The sequence below is a fragment of the Danio rerio genome, chromosome 16 (assembly GCF_052040795.2).
Source record: "Danio rerio strain M-AB ecotype USA chromosome 16, GRCz13ab, whole genome shotgun sequence".
Taxonomy (NCBI): domain Eukaryota; kingdom Metazoa; phylum Chordata; class Actinopteri; order Cypriniformes; family Danionidae; genus Danio; species Danio rerio.
The window spans coordinates 12,247,874-12,268,384 of record NC_141036.1 but is presented as its reverse complement, the minus strand read 5'-3'; the positions used below and the strand labels follow the sequence as shown (position 1 = coordinate 12,268,384).

Below are 20,511 nucleotides of genomic sequence, written 5' to 3'. Positions count from 1 at the left end.
ATGCCGTTAAAATTCACCTTTACTGATAAAGTACTATAAACGTATCTGCTACACCATAAATTGTAAACTATTGTAAGAAATACCTTACACGAATGTGCACAGTTGCGTTTTGGTGGTCAAATATATTCAGGGTTGTTGAACAAAATATAAGGCGCTCTATTTGGGTGTTTACGGTGAAACACTTGCGGCTGTGATGAGTGCAGTGCGAGTGTGTGCAGCGCCCCTGGCCTCGAATGAACACACTGGATCATCAGCAGCAGCTTTTCATTGAGGGGAATCGCAGAAACAAGGGGGCTGTCAGAGACTTCAGGAGCGGGGGCCAAAGAAAACCCAGGCGGGCAAGTGTGCGTAGGAAAGAAGGCAATTCCTGTTGAGGCAGAGATGACGGAGGTTAGCGAGATATTGATGTCGGTTCTGTCCGCGATTCGGGTTCCGAGGCCCGGGGATCGTGTTCACAAAGACGAGTGCGCTTTCTCCTTCTCCAGCCCGGTGAGTCCAGCGACCGCACACTCATCTACACTCCGGGCTTTTTTGTTTGCATAAGGCTGCTGAATTAGTTTTGTTTTCGTAAAGCCGAATGTTGGCTAACTCTCGCTCATTCAGTTGATAAGTTTGCACTATTTTCCCTTCATTATGTCAGGCGAGTCATCACCGCACTGTTGACTCTGCACTCTTTGGGTCACACCCCGAATAAACCATTCATTTACCTTCCTGCAACTTTTAAATAACCACTTCAGCTATCTGAGAGCTAATTATAAGGTTAAACCCCAGCTATATGCTGGTTTGTCTTCTTGAGAAGTCTGTATCATGCGCGTGAATGTTGTTTTGTTGTGCGTGCGCGCGAGACAGGCTCGCTGAGCGCGTGTTGCTGACCCACGGTGTTTTGCTAAAACAACTCTTTTCAATTGTTTTAGGAGAGTGAGGGGGGCTTGTATGTCTGCATGAACAGCTTTCTCGGATTTGGGAGTAAATACGTGGACCGACACCATGCCAAAACTGGTCAGAGAGCTTACCTGCACATCACCCGGACCCGGAAAACACAGGTAAGCGCAAAAAGGAAAGACAATGCGAATCCTCATTCGTGCAAACATTGTTTGAGTAAATGTTCGTAGCTATTTAAAGCTACCATAAAGTCAACAAACGGAGTTGTATAATATTGGTGTCAGACAGGTTTCCTGAACACTCCTCCAGATTTCATTGGCTAGTCAAACAGATATTTCCGCCCCAAACACATGCCATTGGTTCAGGCAGAATTGCCGTTTTAGATTGGGCGGGGCAAATGGAACATCAGTTCAAGTGTATGGCTGTTTCTCAATTCCAAGAACACAGACAACGGACTTGCGTTCTTGTGGAGACCGGTCTTGCCAGGTCACCTCGGAAGAACGAACTCTGGAGACCGAGTAAACACAGAACGTGTCCTATGAGAAATGAGATGCTGCGTTCTTCCTGATGCTGGTCACTAAAGGATGCTGTTCTTCCCACCTCCTTTATTCAGCTGCAATGACTTCTGGGACTTCTCAAGCGAGTTTTCCACTCAAGTCTGCATCGATGCATCCTTGATATCAAGAATACATCCGGGAACATTTACGCATGCTCTGTTCTTGCGGTCTTGAGTTTTAGAAGTGAACTTTGGCAGTTGATAATGACGCTACATGAGGACACAGGAACGCATATTGAGAAACAGTCTATCTGTCTGTAAACTGCAAGTAGTAGAGGCGTATTTTGCAGTTATCCCATTGAACCATACGAGATGTTGTTGGCAAGATGGTGGAAATACTTTCCAGAGATTTTCAGCAGAAGTTTTCATGCGTTTTCTCCAAATTTATTCATAACCTAATCATTTGATATAATAATTCATTTAGCAACTCCACTCGCTGACTTCATCCGTTTTCTTATGACAGTTAACCTACTTGGTGTTGCTCCCTGATGTTACTAACAGTACAATGGTGAGCCCATCAAAAGCAATTATGAATGCTTTGCAACTCGCAGCTTTACCTGCACAGTGGAGTAGGTAATACATAATAAGTGTGATGGTTGGGTTTAGATATGGAGAAGTTGTAGACTTTAATAACTGTGACGGTTGTAGGGCTGCTCGATTATGGGAAAAATCATGATCATGATTATTTTGGTCATAATTGTAATCAACTGATAATCGTTTTGAATAATCGTGAAGTCAAAATTATTCGCCCTTCTGTGAATTTTTTTTATATATAAATATTTCCCAAATGATGTTTAACAGAGGAATTTTTCACAATATTTCCTATAATATTTTTTCTTCTGGAGAAAGGGTTATTTGTTTTATTTTGGCTAGAATAAAAGCAGGTTTAAATATTTTAAACATATTTTAATAGCTCAATATTATTAGCCCCTTTAAGAAATATATATTTTTGATTGTGTGCAGAAGAAACTACTGTTATAAAATGACTTAAATAATTACACTAATTAAGCCTTTGAATAGCACTTTAAGCTGAATTCTAGTATCTCGGAGAATATCTAGTAAAATATAATGTGCTGTCATCATAGCAAAGATAAAATAAATGAGTGATTAAATCTGTCATGTTTAAACTGTGCTTGAAGCATCTTCACTGTAAGAAAAAAACTTCAGCTACAAAAGTCCTTCAGTCAAGAGCAGTGAGGGATTTTCTCCTTTTGTTGTTTGATTAATAATAGAAACAGGCCACAGCAGGAATATTGCGCTGTCACTTTAAGAATAGTGCAGCTCTGATATGGTTTCTCTTTCACATGTCTTTAGATTCTCAACTTGTTTGTTTACTACACAAATGAGGGTTAATATGAATAATCACTAAACACCGCGCTCTGACACAAATATGCATGTATTTAACCATTAAAGCGCTCACATTAAGATGGCGATAGATGTATGTGCCCTGCTCGTCTCCGAGCCAGTCCGAGGCTAAGCGCGCCCCCCACACACACAGAGCATGTGCTCTTTTGCGATTTTTAAAAATATGAATGATGGGCATCCCGTGCTGCAAATGTTACATTATAGTACATGCTTTTAGTCATTTTCACGTGGAACTGAGCTTTGATGAGCAACAAATGTGCACAACTAGAAAGGGGGCGGTATATGATATAATCGTTTGTCTCGATGAATGTTTTTTCATAGATGTTAGAAGCCAAAATCGAAATCGAAACCAGATTTTCAATTAATTCCACAGCTCTAAACAGTTAAACAGGTTTAAGATTGGGGTAGATGTAGGTGTTGAGCTTAATAACTTTTATAGGTACAGCACCATCTTGCCGACAGCATAGTTTTGACGTGGGTTTGGATAACTGCAAGTTACACCTCTACCACAAGTTACGCCCCCTTCATGTTACACCTCTGTCTTGCAGTCTGCAGACAGATAATACGCCATCATTTCAGGAGTGTTTACATGGTACCATTTTCAAAAAAAACAAATGCTATAGAGATTTAGCTGTTTATGCAATTTTTTTCACAGCATTTTTTAGGAAAGTTATACCACAGTTGTCTGTGTAAAATATGTAAATGTAAATTTGCCACATGCTATGAACTAAACCTGTAATGCATTTGCAAGTACTTTCCAAAAGTGTGCAATGTTTCCATACAAATATACAAAGTGACATTGCCAACAACATTAATCTATGGACAGAACTTTTGAGTAATACGAAGGAAACACTTCTTCATTTTATCATTTCTCTCTCTGTTCTTCTGGCAAACATATACTAACCTTATCTGTCTTTCAGAAGGAGGATGATCCAAATTCAGGATCTGGTGATCCTCCTAAAAAGAAGCCCACAAGACTGGCTATTGGTATGCACCTGTGTTCTTTTGCCTTTGAAGTCTTTGCTTCATATTTTAGTACATGCTAATTTTAACTGAGAGTCTGTTTATTTTACGAAGCAAAAAAGGCTGTAAGGTTTGTGTGTGTTTCCTGCAGGTATTGAGGGAGGGTTTGATGTTGAGCAGGAGCAGTATGAAGAAGAGGTCAAGGTGGTTCTTTTCCCAGATCGACAGGAAGTGACACTGGATGATCTCTCCTCCATGCCAGATGTTGTTCGGGAGCGGGTGGGTATCTTTTACTATACTGAATTACTTAACGAACATTAGGATAGTGTGTTGATAATTTGCTTATTAAAATTATATAGGTGTGTAGATATATAGATAGAGAGAGAGAGAGTTTTTTTTTGTTTGTTTTACATACTTGTAGTTTGATAAAGTGCTGGGTGATTAATTTAAAGCAATCCTTCATGTGCATTTGGTCAGTAAAGCCAGTTCTAGTAAATCACCTGCATGTGCTTTCATATGGAGCAGCATTTACTACAAAGAGCTGATGTTCACTGACAATTCATTCTGATTCTGTAGTCATATGATTATTAGTCACCTCGAATCCAATTACGTTTAAGATCCAAAAGTGCTCAAAGTTGTATTTTCGTGTGAGGATTATCCGACTGGACGAAACATGTAAATGTAATGAACAGTGTTTGCACAAAGAGCTTATTATTTGCAATCTTCGAAAAGCCTATGGGAAAATCCTATAGGGATTTTCACGAGGGAACCAGTCTTATGCTAGCAGCCGATTAGCCTACAAAGTGACTTCATAGTTCCTCCACTCAATTGTTTGTTACGCTTTGTTATTGTTTGTAATATGTTGATGTTGACAGGACAAAAACATCTCCGCACATCCCATTAGATATCATGTCATCCTTAAATTCAGTCTCTATTCTTTCAGTGTTTATAACAGCGTCCTCTGGTTACAGTTGAAACAGCTGTTAAGAAGATTGTGCCAATTTGCGCAGTAGCTGAAGCAAACTAAAAATGATGGGTTTTAAATGTAGTAAGAGCTTAAGAGACTATAGTAATGAGATTTAGTTGCTGATTTAAAATATGTCATTTAATTGAGAGTTCAGCTCAATTTTTTGAGGTTTCAGGATTCCCCCATTCATTTAGATGGGTCTTTGGATTTTGGATGAACTGCTCGGAGTCAGGGGCGTTACAAATATTGTCTGCCTAATGAACAAACATTTCTTGAAAGGCACTTTGATACGGCAAAGCAAGGATGGTCTTCTTTGTTGGTGTTTGGAGTTTCCCTGTGATAGCAATCTGGCCTTCGGAAGAGTTAAACTACTGATCACACAACCGTGTTTTCCTTACTAAATGTGCAAGACAATCACAGTTTTGCTTAATTGTATGTGTAATTTACTTTTGATGATTCGCTGATATAAAGTGATTTCTGATTTTATTGTACTACACTCCTGTATATTTTATTGTATTATGTTAAATGTGTGTATATGTATGTCATGTAAATAGACAACAGTTTTATTCAGAGGTGTGCTCAACTGATTTATTTGAAAAAGCATTACCTAAATTGAAGTTTTAATTTTAAGTTGTTGTCTAGTGGTAATCTGAAGTAATAATATATAACATTTGCTTAAATCTATTCCTTTGTAATTCATTGTGAGTTTGCCCTGAATAAGCTGTGCTGGCATAGTGTTAAAAGTGAATAAACAAAATAAACAGCATAATTGTGTGAATGCTGAGTTTTCTAACAGAGCAGGCTCTGATTGTCGTTGTGACGGTCTGTTTGTTTTGTGCAGGTGTCTCTGTCAGTGGCGGAGCTTCAGGCAGCAGACTCAGTGTCACACACTCTGCAGGTGCAGCAGTGGGACGGAGAAGTGCGACAGGAGTCAAAACATGCTGCTGAACTTAAACAACTCGACAATGGCCTCAAAATCCCACCAAGGTATAAACACAGTGATCTTGTGGATGCATATAATTTCTGCTAAGAGTGTAATGGTACATTTTAATGTACTGAAAACTTTCAATTTCCTTATTGTTTGGTGTGGATGTTTACAAATATAATGTAGTTTTAACATTTGCACATGCAGAACTTCATTCAAAACCTCTTGTTGAGTATTTTTTCTATTTAGATAAATCTATATCATTCAGTTTCAAGATCAAACAACGAACTGGAGTAGAAACATACTTTCACAAGGAGATTTAGACATTGTGTTGTCTGTCTTGTGTGCAGTTTGCATACTTAAAAAATTGTTATTATATCTAAACAACAGCATTTGACATATTAGTTTTGACCTCTGTTGTTAGATGTAACCTTTTATTTTAAAGTAATAGGGCATCCTACTGTATATAGTTTACACTATTAGCTAAGATGGATTTTTTTGTGTTCTTAAGAATATTTGAATAGAATATTTAGAGAATATTTAAGAAATATTAGTTTTAACCCAGATTAGCACACATTTTTAGGAGCAAATTAAAAATTCCATCTTCCATTAGGCATATTTTACTGTTCTGTAATACCTCTCCTGCCTAAACCTTTACAAATTTTCAACTTAGGCAGTTCACACTATTTTGTAACATTTTTAAGAAACAAAAATATTAAACATGATATTTAGTTTTATATAGCCATAGATCCTGACATAATGTTAAGTATTAAAAAATAACAAAAATATACTCAATTTTGACTTCAAAATCAAGTTGTGAACCAAACTATTAAATATGTACACCTCTAACATGGACAGGTAAGCTTTGAGAACATGATCCCAGAGTAAGTAACAGGAGGTGACTGTTTGCTCTTTCAGTGGCTGGAAGTGTGAGGTCTGTGAGCTGCAGGAGAACCTGTGGATGAATCTGACGGACGGGAAAGTTTTGTGTGGCCGGAGGTATTTTGATGGCTCTGGGGGGAATAACCATGCCCTCCTGTACTACCAGCAGACTGGATACCCACTAGCTGTTAAACTCGGCACAATAACACCTGACGGAGCAGGTCAGATTCTCACACCACATCTACAGGAATCAAATTCAGTTGTGTTTGTTTAATATTGAGTCAATAAAGTTATGTGTGCGTTACTGTTTATGGCCATTAAGGTTTTAATTTAGGTCTTTAAGTCTTTAGATTTAAGATATATTGCAAAATATTGTTCTTTTTAAATGAATTTTCCAAGGGGTAGTTCACCCAAATATGAAAATTGACATCATTTAATCAACCTCCACTCTTTTCTAATGTATTTGAGTTTTTTCTGTTGAAAAAAAAAATACTGCTCAAAAAAATGAAGGGAATACTTAAACAACACAATGCAACTCCAAGTGTTTGCTTTTTTTCAGCAGTCAATGTTTTGAAAAGATAACTTAAAGAATGCTGGGAAGTGGCAGCCATTGACTTCTGTAGTTTTCTTGTTCCTACAACGTTCTGTCTTCTAAAATATATTGTTCTGTTCAACAGAAGAAATAAATTCATAAAAGTACAACTACAACTACAAATTGAATGAGAGTAAAAAGCAAGGATTTTATTGGGTGAATTATCCTTTAAATGTAATGTTTTCTCTTAGAAATAAATGTTTTAAAATGTCTTTTATTCCAGTGAGGGCAGTTCGGAATTTTCAGCATCATTTCTCCAGACTTCAGTTTCATGTGATCCTTCTGAAATGACTTGATTGTACTTATTACTCAAGAACCATCCATATTTTCAGGGATAAATAATATATATTTTTTTGTAAACAGATACATTTAAAAATTGTTTGAATAGAAAATAAAAAGCTACCTTTATTTTAAATAGAATTTTATAAAATGTAATTTGTCACATATGGTCATAAACAGTATGATATGCTGTGAAATGCTTACAAAACCACTCTTGACCTTAAAATAATAGCAACAACAATAATAATAATAAAAATAATAGTGATAACAATAAGAATATGAAATTTGGAGAAATAGAATTTATGCAATCGAAAATAACAGCAAATATGAAATATTTAAAGACTTAAGATATAGACCATGTGGTTGTAGAAACATAAGTGTTTCTAGGAAAGTGTCTGGTGCATAAGATTGTGTCCTATAGGTGGTTTGCCACATTGGTTGTAACATTGTTTAAGACCTTACTATTTCTTTTGATCAATTGAATGCATCTTTGCTTAAATGTTTAAAAAACATGTTTTTTTTTGCAGATGTCTATTCATATGATGAAGATGATATGGTATTAGATTCTAAGCTCCCAGAACACCTTTCCCATTTTGGCATTGATATGATGACTATGGAAAAGGTACAGTCATATTAAAAAAAATCATACATTCTTTTCAAGTGAGTGAGAAGGTGTTGTTAAAGTGTGTCTGTCCCCATCTGATAGACGGAGAGAACCATGACTGAGCTGGAGATCGCAGTGAACCAGCGTGTGGGAGAGTGGGAGGTCATCCAGGAGTCCGGCACCACTCTGAGGCCCCTGTGGGGCCCGGGACTCACCGGCATGAAGAACCTGGGAAACAGCTGCTACCTCAACTCTGTCATGCAAGTGCTCTTCACCATCCCAGACTTCCAGACCAAGTAAGTGTTTCTCTGAGTGTTATAAGACTGTGTGTGATTTTTAACTTCTTTTATTTACTATTTAAAAATTCGTTAAAAATGTATGGCAAAAGTTACCAAAATTATATGTTACCAAAAAGCCTTACTAACCTCAGACATTTGATTATTAGTGTATGCTTGTGAGGTCCCTTGAAATAAAAAAAATTAAAGTGTATTATTTTTTTTATTTTAGTAAGAATACCAAAGCAAAAAGAACTGTTAATTATTTTAAAGCCTTAAATTTTGAATAATTTTTGAATAATAGTTTTTTTAATCTTATATTGTATTTGATTGGATGTTAATATAATGTTGCTATTGCCCGTGTATGTTCTGTGTTCTAAAATTGCAATATTTTTTTCTTAAAAAAAAAAGAACATTGTTCATTTTAAGAATATCTAAGCTAGTGTGCTCCAAAACAGTGACAGAATTCGCCTTTAGAATATATAAACATCCAAAGCTTGCAGTTTGTCACTTCCTCCTAAATGGATCAACAATTGTTTTTTTTCCACATCACGTCATACTTCAGTTTCTGATCAAATCTTGACCAATCAAATGCCCTCTAGTACCAGACAGGCCTTGTCCCTTTAAGATGCTTTTTATTTGCTTTTCATTTGACATTCTTGACGCTCCTACAAAAAATTGCGCATTTTAAAGCACTTCACGTGACCTACGTAAATGTGTGTTTGCATTGTCTTTCTCTCTTTGACTCTCAGATACGTTTCCAACATTGACAAGATCTTTGATGAGGCGCCCAGTGACCCTACCCAGGACTTTAAGACTCAAGTGTGAGTACCTCTCCTATAAATTAGAATATTTTTTGTTTTACATAGTGTTTGTTCTAGAAATCATGCTCTTTGGTAGCTCTTAAATCTTCTTATATATGTAATCTTGGCAGATCATTTTAGTTTCAAAACACAAGGCGTCATATTTTCATCCCTGCTGTCACGACACATCTATACTCCTTTTCTATAAGCATAAATCAGGTGTTTGTGTAGAGCCAGTGTTCTTACTGGTTCATCTGGCAAGCCTTTTAAGAACTGCATTGACTTTTCAACAGCTAGAGAGCTACTTTAGAGATGGGTCTCATCTTTCCCACTTTCCCAGCAACAAAAATGGAAACATCAAATACAAATGTTGTTTTGATATTAATGAATATTGAATTCGTTTGCAAGCTTACACTGACGCACATACACAGCTAATCCACCATGTCAGCGCTAGTAGTTTTTATAAACATTTATTGAAAATCATAATAATGTGTTTGTGTGTTGTGGGATAGTTTTAAAGATGGAGAGTCAATCTGCGAAAGTGTTAGGCATAATGTTGTGCTGCTATAAAAAACTCTGTTTCTGTTTTTCTCTTTGGTCACAGAAAAAGGCATTTAGAATCTGCTACTGCATAATGCTATATCAGGGGTGGCCAACCCTGTTCCTGGAGAGCCGCCTTCCTGCAGATTTCAGTTGCAACCCATATCAAACACACCTGAACCAATTAATTAGGACCTGAACACCACGTGATAATTACAGGCAGGTGTGTTTGATATGGGTTGCAACTGAAATCTGCAGGAAGGCGGCTCTCCAGGAACAGGGTTGGCCACCCCTGTGCTATATCATAGGCATTTCAGCTTTGCACAACCTCATTTGAATTTAAAGCAACAGTCACCAAAATGACACAATTTGGATCAAAGTCTAAAAGGGGCAGTTTCAAAGAGTTATAAACCATTATCTGTGTGGTATTTTGAGCTGAAACTTCACATATACACTCTAGGGACATCAGCGACTAATTTGAAATCATGTAAAAATGGGCATGCTGGTGCTTTGTGTGGTGAAAAAGGAATAATTGATTTGGAACCATTTTGGAACCAGCACTCAAACTGCCTTGGTAGAAAGAGGTACTTGATGGCCAGTGTTTGAATATAAACAAATGCAAATTTGTAAAAACATTATAGTGTGAAAATGGCAACCTTGGTCATTTTTTATCTTTGATAATAGTGTCTATTTAACACACGTAATGAAGATTATGCCTTTTCATTTGATTTGTTTATTTATTTATTATTAAATAACATAACTCAGTCAACGAGATAAGTGTCATCAGGAAAAGTTTTAGATTTGTATCATATATTAACATTACATTTTTTAAATTAAATTTATGAATTCATTTGTTTGAGTTTCTAATTGTATATTTTTTAATTAAATGCTTTTAAATAGTTATGGTTGCTGACATGGCATTAAATAAAAATACATTATGATGACTTGAAAGTTGCTTTTACATAGATCTCCTATACCTAAAGAATTAAAACACTCTTTAATTTGTGTTTAACTTTTATTATTTTACATTTTTAAATAAAAAAGTAAAATAACAACAATATATTTTGTGAAATTATCATTAAGTGTTATTGCTCTTATAGTGTAATATTGCTTTATTTGTATAGATCACAACAGCTATTGGCCTCAAATCAGCAGTCATTAAAACTAGTGTGATTTTGATTTGAGAAATTGTTTATTTATATAGATTAATGTTTAATGAGGGAATTGAGGGCATTAACAGTATTTCCTTTGGCTTATCCTTTTTGCCAACTCATCAGTAATTTAGAGACTGCTCTATCAGTTCTCATTTATTATTCAGTTCTTTTGTAGAATCATAATATTTTAGTTGGGTAGCCTATTTTTGTCTCATCAGTTGTCTGCTATCATATTTTTAGTATCTGGACAACACCACAAAAGTAATGCACTCGACCCAAGGTAACAAATAAGGGTTTGCTCTAGAGAAACTAAATGTTACTATATGTAACAAATGCTGGGACTTTCTCATGTGATATAAATATAAATAATTATCAGGAAATCTTTATTTATGAGTGAACTGTATTTTTTAAGAGGACTAAAGGGGCTTCAAAAATACCACACTTCCAGCAGAGGTCACTATACATCAATTCTTTATACAGTCTCAATGATAGAAAGAGGGAAAATACTCTGCTGTAATTTTGTCAATGAGCGTAAACTGCTTGCTTTTTTCCCTAATATTAAATTTCTCAAATTAAAACTCTATTTCTTCAATTCCTTTTGAATTTCAGAGCAAAGCTGGGCTATGGCCTTTTGTCAGGAGAGTACTCTAAACCAGCCCCAGACCCCGCAGATGAACCTAACACCTCTGCTGAACCCAGGGTACACACACTTACAGTTCTCATGTATTGGGTTGTATTAAAGACAAATAGATGAGTTAATATGTAAGTCTTTGATCATTTGATTACTGTAGAATGGGACAATTTACACACACAAGCGCACACACAAACACGCACACACATAAACTGAAATTACCTTGGCTCTTGCTCATTTGTTGAGGTTTGTTTTTCTTTGTGCAGGGTGACCAGGTTGGTATTGCACCTCGCATGTTCAAAGCTCTGGTTGGAAGAGGCCACCCTGAGTTCTCCACCAATCGGCAACAGGATGCACAAGAGTTTCTTCTTCACTTCATAAATATGGTGGAGGTGATGATTATGACTTTCTCCTGCTTTTTTTTCTACCTTCAGGTGCATCTTCTCATTTTGTCTTGTCTTTGTTGTCCAGAGGAATTGTCGGTCAGGCATGAATCCTTCAGAAGCTTTCAGATTCTTGGTAGAGGAGAAGATTGTATGCCAACAATCACAAAAAGCCAAGTATACCCAGCGAGTTGACTATATCGTCCAGCTGCCCGTTCCCATGGACCAGGCAACTAATATGGGTTAGATAGTGACTAAAGTGTTGTTTATACTCTAAATCAGGGGTTCTCAACTGGTTTGGCCATGGGACCCACATTTTTACATGGTCATCAAGTCGCGACCCAAATTTTTAGGAACTATAATACAATTTTAGGAATTATAATTAATTTGTATTTATTCTTTTACATAAACAAGTAGTAACAGATACGTCATAAGACATTCACCAAGACTTACAAATAAATACTATTTTATTGCTGTCATTAAACAAAATAGATCAAATTTTAGAAACATTACAAAGTAAAAACGACAAATACTGTTAATAATAAACTGTTAATAAAACATGTTTTCTGGTTTCTAAATGTTTTTTTAATTTAAAAGATTTCATGCTCTCTAGTGAGAGTACCTCACTACATATGACACCGAGGCTTTAAGTCTTTTTTGTCGTCAATATACATATATCCATACTTTACATATTCAGGGTCGTACTTGCGCTTGACATATTTGTTGTAATAATTAAATAAAATTTTACATGTCATGACAAAGTTAGGGTTGTTGCGCACACATTTCAAAATAAAAGTCCGGTATAAGCAAAATAAGTAAAAAATGTAACTTTTATTGTTTTTTTTTAACACACACTCCACGACCCACTGTAAATGTTCCCGCTACCCACTTTTGGGTCGCGACCCACCAGTTGAGAAACACTGCTCTAAATAACAGTGCTAATATGCTTCCGTTTATCCATTCCTTACCATTTTTTTTTTTTTATTTAATAATCAAACATTTTAATGAATAATTTTTGTTTAATCAGATGAGCTTCAAGAAGCAGAGCGTCGTCGTGAGGAGGCGGAGTCATCTGGAGCTCCTCCCCCTGTTGCACCTCGTGCTCAGATCCCATTTGCTGCCTGTCTGGCTGCTCTCAGTGAACCGGAAACACTCACAGATTTCTGGAGCTCTGCAGTTCAGGCCAAAACCACTGCCACAAAGTAATAATTATATCCATTAACTGATTGACTGACTGAGATTGTCTTTTTTTTTCTCCTGTACATAATGGCATCTTTAAATCTTTGTCTGTCTTAGGACCACTCGCTTTGCTTCATTTCCTGATCATCTTGTCATCCAAATCAAGAAATTCACCTTTGGGTTGGATTGGGTTCCTAAAAAACTAGGTGAGTACTATATGGCTGTTGGGCTTTTAATAGTTTAACTGAATAACGATTATTGTTCATTTAATATAGAAAGTAAATATAATGAATGTTACCATGTGGACTTTTTTTAAAGTCAAATTCACAAAACCATTTTGATTGCTCCTTTACATCAGTTACCTACCTACACAGCTTTCATACTTAAGTCACATTTGTTTTATTTAGTTAAAGGGCACCTATTTGACCTCTTTTATAAGATGTAAGATAAGCCTTTGGTGTCTCCACAATGTTTCTAGAGTTTGAGCTCAAAATACCAATCAGATTATTTATTATAGCCTCCAGAATCTGCCCATTTTTGTGTCTGAGTATACTGTGGCTGTTTTTGTAGCCTGTGGCTTTAAATGTAAATTAGCTGCTTCTCCCCGCCGACCATTCCTGGTGGTTCTGCTTCTCATCACATGCTACGTCAGATAAACAGCACAGAGACAGGCTCTGATGAGGCTGAAGTACTGCTCATTAGTCAAAAATAAAGTCAAGCAAGTTTATTTCATGTATTTTTGGTGGAGTTTATTCAAGCCTTTGTGAATATGATGAGTCTCATGCACTGCTGTTTGCAGTACACACACATAGAAGTATTTACTGACACCATGCGGCTGTGGTGATTATAGCAGTTTAGATTTTACTGTTTTAATTACAAACATGCTCTGTTTTTTAAATGTTTTAAACTTTTAAAAATCATAGAGAGCAGTAACAAATATTTTAATCCAAGTTTATTTGCAAAACAAATGTTCTGTGGACATGTGTATACATGTTATTATAAAAAAATAGTGCCTGTCAATCAGTTCATTGGGAGGGGAACACTGCACTCCTATGTCAGGGGGCCTCAAAATCACTGCAATTTGGGTCCTGGATATTTTAAAAAAGAGACTTTGGTTTAAATCACTCCACTATGACAGAGGACACACTATACCTACACACAGTCTTGTCTGAACAGCTTATAAATGTAGATTTTCATCATAGGTGCCCTTTAAATTTTAGTAATAATCTTTGCACTCATATATAATTGTGCTCTGTTTGATGCAAATTGAAGTTTACAAAACTCTGGAGCTTTCATGCAGTTAATTGAATTCATACAGAAGCCTCATGTAATTTGACAGCATATCTGAAACATTTTCACTATTGTCTAATATTTGTAGATAGAGATTATACTTTTGAAAATGTAAAAAAATAGAAAAACCTCTAAACATGAGGAGGAAATAACACGTATCAATCTCATTAAAAGGGGCAGGGACAGGGGAAACCACTTTAAATAATATGTACATGCAAGGCTTAACATTAACTTTGGAAATTATAAATTATAAAATGTAAATTTTTCAGTTTGCTGGTTGTCAACTCTACACTATAAAAAATATACGTACATTTAGCAGGTTTCTGTATTTTGTGACTTTTTATTTCTTTATTTATGCTTTTTAATCGCATTAAGAGACCTTGATCTTTCTTCTGACAGCTTTTAACCTTAAAGTTGGAAAAAGTGACTTTTATTGACATTTTTTTATTGTTTAAAGTGATTTATTGAGTTGATGTTGCATATTACGGTACAAAAATCTTGTAATAAACTGCCAGTACTTTTTCTGTTAATTTACAAATGTATTTCTCCATAAATTATATATTATATGCTATATTATTCCAAACTACTAAAATGTCAAGTCATTTTGTTGAATTTTTCCACATCAGAAGTCGACAGAGCAGAGATCAAGGTCCCATAATGCAATTCAATTAAACGTAAATCAACACATAATGCGGAAACTGTTAAAAAACAGGTATTTTTTTGGAGTGTAGCTTGAATGCTAACATACTCTTTGATGATTGTCTTAGATGTGAGCATTGACGTTCCTGAAACGCTGGATCTAAATGCGCTCCGTGCTATGGGACAGCAGCCAGGGGAGGAGCTTCTGCCCGAAGTGGCCCCGCCCCCGCTCATGACCCCCGATGTGGAGGTTAAAGGTATCCTGGGTTCCCATGGCAACGAGGAGGACGACTCTCTCTACTCCCCACTGCTGTGTCAGTCTGTCTTTCCTCCTCTTTCTGACTCCATCTGTCTGTCACTTGAGCCTGTCCTTCATTCCTCCTTTGTTCTTTACTTTCTTCTTTGTTTATTTTATTACGTTTATTTGACTGCCTATGAAAAAAAAACTCTATATTTTTGTATATTGACAGTATACAGCATGTGACGCACAGCCTTATTGACAATGTTTAGTGTTTGAATAAGTTGTTGTGAATTTAATCATAGGTTAAAATATATTTTAATTATTTAATAGAATCATTCCTTTTTGTGATTGTTTTTATTTATTTATTTATTTATTTTTTTTTTTATCACAGCATGTCTGTAGAGACATTTCTGTCTTTTTGTGTCTCTCTCTCAGCTCCAGTGTTGGACGACTCCACAGTGTCTCAGCTGTGTGAGATGGGTTTTCCTCTGGAGGCCTGCAGGAAGGCTGTGTATTACACAGGAAACACTGGCATTGATGCTGCTATGAACTGGGTGATGGGACACATGGATGACCCTGGTAAATGTATTCTTCAGTAGCCAGGAATTAATTACAGATTTGATCAACTTTTGCGACAAAAACAAACATAAATAGCATTGCAGGTTTATGTACATCAGAGCTAATATATTTTACATATGAATAGTTCAGATGGAAAACCCATCAGACCTCTTTTCTTGTAAATGAGCATTTTCTATCAGGCTCCTCTGATTAGGTTCAGAAGTTTCATTTTTTAAGTATTGAAAGGTTATTAGCTGGTAAATAAAATACCTTTTGTCAAAACTGTTACTTTAGACAATTTTTTCATTAATTAAGGTAAATTTTCTTTTGCGTCGACCAGCTAAATTCACTAGTGTTTTTTTTTTTTTTTTTTGCAAAAACCTCTAAATACACCTATTGGAACAAGACAGTGTAATTAGTTGAAAATCCCTAAAGATGCAATTATAAATTATTTTACCAAAAATAAAACACAAACCACCTTAAATTAAAAATACATACATCTATCAAGTAAGTGGCGGTTCATTTTGCTGTGATAAACCAGGGAAGAAGCAGAAGGAATATTTGTAAATGAAATCTGTCAAGTGCATTAATCAATAACATTAAAACTGACATTAATTAATTCTTAACTATCTGTTATCATTTCTGATATTTTGGATTTAGATTCAATATAAGTTGAGCAATGGAAACATTGCAAACTAAGCTTGGTAGATTCAAATCATGTAGTGTAAAAACATTGTCCATTAATATAAACAGCTTATCAGACGTACAGGTAATATGAAGTAATATAATAGTGTATAGTTTTATACTTTATATTTATCTTTTAAAAAATAGCTTAAATTAGCGAATAAAACACAAGGTAGGCGACTGGGCAAAAAGAGCATGCCTCTTGGACAATTTTAGAAGCTTTCATTCATTCATTCTCACCATACTCAAGGTCTTGGTCTCTTTTTGGTCTCTTGTTTATCCTCGTAACATCCATAGGGGAATAAAAGAAGGGCATCTTAACTCTGTCTTTCATAAAACGCAGTTACCGTTTAATGTATAGTAACTCAGACTCATTCAAAGTAGCGTTGCTGCACAAAAAAACTTTATGAATGCAGGTTACAATTCCGACTACACATTGGGGGGTAAATCGAGATTACTATCGTTTTCCGATTAATCGTGCTGCACCAGTAGCTTGTGGTTGGCACCCTGACATATAGCACTATGGATGCTCATGTCAAAACATTCCTTGACGATCTTGTTCCTCTTTCTCCACCTCATGCTTCTCTTTTAATGTAAAGGTATAAACCTTTGAAAAAAATTGTATGGGGGAAAAATAGTATGAGAGTTTTCAGTAAATTGGTGTTTCCTTTTGAATTTAATTTAGCTCAGTTTGATGATTAATATAAAAACAGCTGTAGAGCGACAGGTTTGCAGAGGCAGGTTTTGTAAGGGATTTAAGGTAGCATGCAGATTTTAAGTAATGAGTCTTTTTTTTTCTGCAGATTTCGCTGCACCTTTGGTGTTGCCTGGCTCTAGTTCTGCTCCTGGCACGACACCCACAGAAAGCCTACCTGAAGAACACCTGGCAACCATTGTTTCAATGGGATTCAGTCGAGATCAGGCTACTCGTGCTCTCAGAGCAACGGTGAGAGCTTTCGTCTTACAGAAATGTTCTACAGATGATTCTTAAGGATCTGTAAAATATTTGGAATATATCTTGTTATCATCAAACTCGAAATAAGTAGTGCCATTTTATAATGCCAACTATACTAATTGTTTTAGTTGTATTTGTTGAAAATAAATTGATCAGTCTAGTGCTAAATAAAGAACATGATTTTTTTTACATTTTGAGACCTGGCGCTCAATAAGTGGCTTTTCTTGAACACAAATCGGCTATTAAATTTTGGCATCGGGTTACAAAAAATGTGCAAAAATGAAATTTTCACAATAATAAAATTATACATAAAGTCTTAAGGCGATTGACTCAAAATCAACTTCTGATGATCCGCAGTTCTGCAGTTTACCTCCAACCACCTCTAACTCACACTTGCTTAATCATCCTCATAGATATATACACTAGATATCACATAGGGACCCTCAGCATGCGTCAATAGCGCCGCCACATTGGTACAGTGCTTCCAGGACAAATGTCATTCAACCGCACTAGTCAAGACAGTGTTATTACGTGAAGATGCGGGACTTTAGCGCTGTCTACGGGTGTAGTAACAAGCAAACAAAGAAAACAAAGAACAAAGGCAGAACATTTCATAGGTAATATTAAGTTTTTTTCTGTGTTTGTATGTTCTGAACTTTTGTGCTAATCAGGTAACGTTATTGATGATAACAGTCACTTACTGCATTCACCATACGGCAAAGCAGCTCCCACTCGCACTAAACACTCGGCTTATGCTAGTTTTTTTTTATAAAATCAGCAAACAATGCAAAAGAAATATGACAACGAGATGCTGCGCTGCCAGAAACTCTTATAATTGTCGGCTAACGTTAGTGAAAGAGTCGTTCGGGGGATTCATTCACAAATGAATCGCTCTCTCCTTCAGTATGAAAAGTGAAAGCAGGAGAGTAGGTGTGTTTCAGGACACGGATTATATTAAATTTAACAGGGAGGGTGAATAGTACATTTCTGTATTCACAAACACAAGCTTTTAGTCAGGAATGCCCGTGCAGTCACTGATCCATCAATGTAGAAAAGTGATGTAAAATTATAATTTTCGTAATTAGAAAATAAAAATTACACACTAACATCCAGGAAAACTCCCGATCATAGATATATGTGTATATCTCAGGCTTTGGATGGCCACAGTCCTCCACTGTACCTTGGTCCCGCATTCATTTTAAAGGAGCGCTACCCTGTAGCAAGATGGCAGCGCTATTGACGCATTCCGTCCAATAGACAACAGTAGGCCAGGCGACATCTAGTGTATATATCTATGAATCATCCTTAGTAGTCTTGACCTTCTTGATTAGTTAAATCAGCTGTGTTTGATTTGGGTTGGAGCAAAACTGTGCAGAGCCGCCGCCCTCCAGGATTCCAGTTTGAGAGTTATATCTTAAGACAATCCGCATTAAAAATTCTGTGAACTATCATTTACAGGTCATTTGGTTGACAATTCCTCTTCAAACCTTTTATGCTTCTGTATTTGTAGAATAATGTTCTGGAGCGAGCTGTGGACTGGATCTTCTCTCATCTGGATGATCTGGAGTCCATGGATGTGTCTGAAGGAGGACGCTCAGAGGGTGGAAGTGAGGCCAGTCGAGAGCCTCCTCCAGGACCTCGTGTCCGTGATGGAACTGGAAGTAGGTGTTCATGTGTGCCCTTAAGGAAAGTCTTGTTTTCTACATTTGATGTTCTCTTCTAACGCTTAATCTTCTCATTCTTTCATCCTGTAGAGTATGAGCTCTTTGCATTCATCAGTCACATGGGATCGAGCACAATGTGTGGTCATTACGTCTGCCACATCAAGAAGGACCAACAGTGAGTGCAGTCCTCTCTCCATCAGTCAACTCCTCTCCTTCTGTCCCTCGCAGTAAAACTTTCTTCAACATCTCTCTTTGCTTCTTTCAGGTGGGTCATTTTTAACGATCAGAAAGTTTGTGCCTCTGAGAAACCACCGAAGGACCTGGGATACCTGTACTTTTACAGGAGAGTGGTGGAATAAACTAGAAAATCATCTCTGTCTGTCTCATGCACGCACGCATACACATACACATGCACACACACAGTTCTGTTTCTGGTCTAAAGGTATAGTTGGCTCCTGCTTCTGAAATGATCCGCAGTTTAAGTCAAAGCACTTCTCCATCTGATATATTCACTATTGAGAGAAAGCTCACACAGGGGAAGGAAAAAAAAATCAAATGTAGGATGTGCGGGTTAGAGTGTTCTTACTCAAAACGCCCATGCTGTGCAGCGCCTTACCACACACACACACAAACACAAGACAGTAGTCTCATTCGTGCCTCCCCCTGATTGGATAGTGGCTTTTGTGACATCACCGCTTCTAGAGCTAAGCTCCACCTTCCTTTATGTGTTCCAGAATGTTTCTGCAAATGTTTAATGGCAAGTAAATATCACTAAATCACACTCAAATAACTGCTAAATATTATGTATTGGAGTTTTAAATTTAAAATAATAATAAATGCAAAAGGTATCGTGCGGTTTCACTCTTTCCTTATGTTTTGTTCTCCTTTTTTTGGGGGGAGGAAAGAATCATTTTGTTCATTTTGCTTTAAAATAAAAAATTGTGTCTCTTTGCTATTTGTGCGTCTGTGTTTTGTGATGAATAATGGATGTGTGTAAAGGGATTTACTGACAACTAAATGCTGTGTCAGTGATCAACATTTTAAGCATACTATAGTAAAGCATAGTATTTGGTATGTATTAAAGTATTTGCAACTATGTTGATGAATGTGCGTCATGGTGGTGCACGATCGCCTCACAGCAAGAAGGTCGCTGATTTGAGCCTTGGCTGGGTCAGTCGACATTTCTGTGTGGAGTTTGCATGTTCTCCCCGTGTTTGCATGGGTATCCTCCAGGTGGTCCGGTGTCCCCCACAGTCCAAAGACATGCGCTGTAGGTGAATTGAATAAGCTAAATTTGTGATAGTGTTTGAGTGTGGAAGAGTGTGCATGGGTGTTTCCCAGTGTTGGGTTGCACGTGGAAGGGCATCTGCTGCACAAAACATATGCTGGATAAGTTGGCGGTTCATTCCCTGATTAATAAAGGGACTAAGCCGAAAAGAAAATTAATGTTAGTGAATGTTACAGCATGATGTAGCATTAACTATAGTGAACTGATAAATT

At 36.6% G+C, this 20,511-nt stretch overlaps 1 protein-coding gene across 2 annotated transcripts; it reads left to right on the top strand.

The window, feature by feature from the left end:
• The first annotated feature begins 212 nt into the window (after positions 1-212).
• usp5 (ubiquitin specific peptidase 5 (isopeptidase T)) lies at positions 213-19,966 on the top strand. Of its 2 annotated transcripts, none has more exons than XM_087285548.1 (20): positions 213-489; positions 915-1,043; positions 3,724-3,790; positions 3,918-4,045; positions 5,575-5,720; positions 6,577-6,761; positions 7,939-8,033; positions 8,118-8,311; positions 9,043-9,114; positions 11,397-11,487; positions 11,685-11,810; positions 11,890-12,043; positions 12,829-13,003; positions 13,098-13,186; positions 15,038-15,223; positions 15,586-15,729; positions 17,196-17,338; positions 18,858-19,008; positions 19,102-19,186; positions 19,277-19,966. In XM_087285548.1, the coding sequence occupies exons 1-20, from the start codon at positions 382-384 to the stop codon at positions 19,368-19,370; spliced, it is 2,562 nt and encodes an 853-aa protein (XP_087141674.1). In that variant the 5' UTR covers positions 213-381; the 3' UTR covers positions 19,371-19,966.
• Positions 19,967-20,511: the final 545 nt, after the last annotated feature.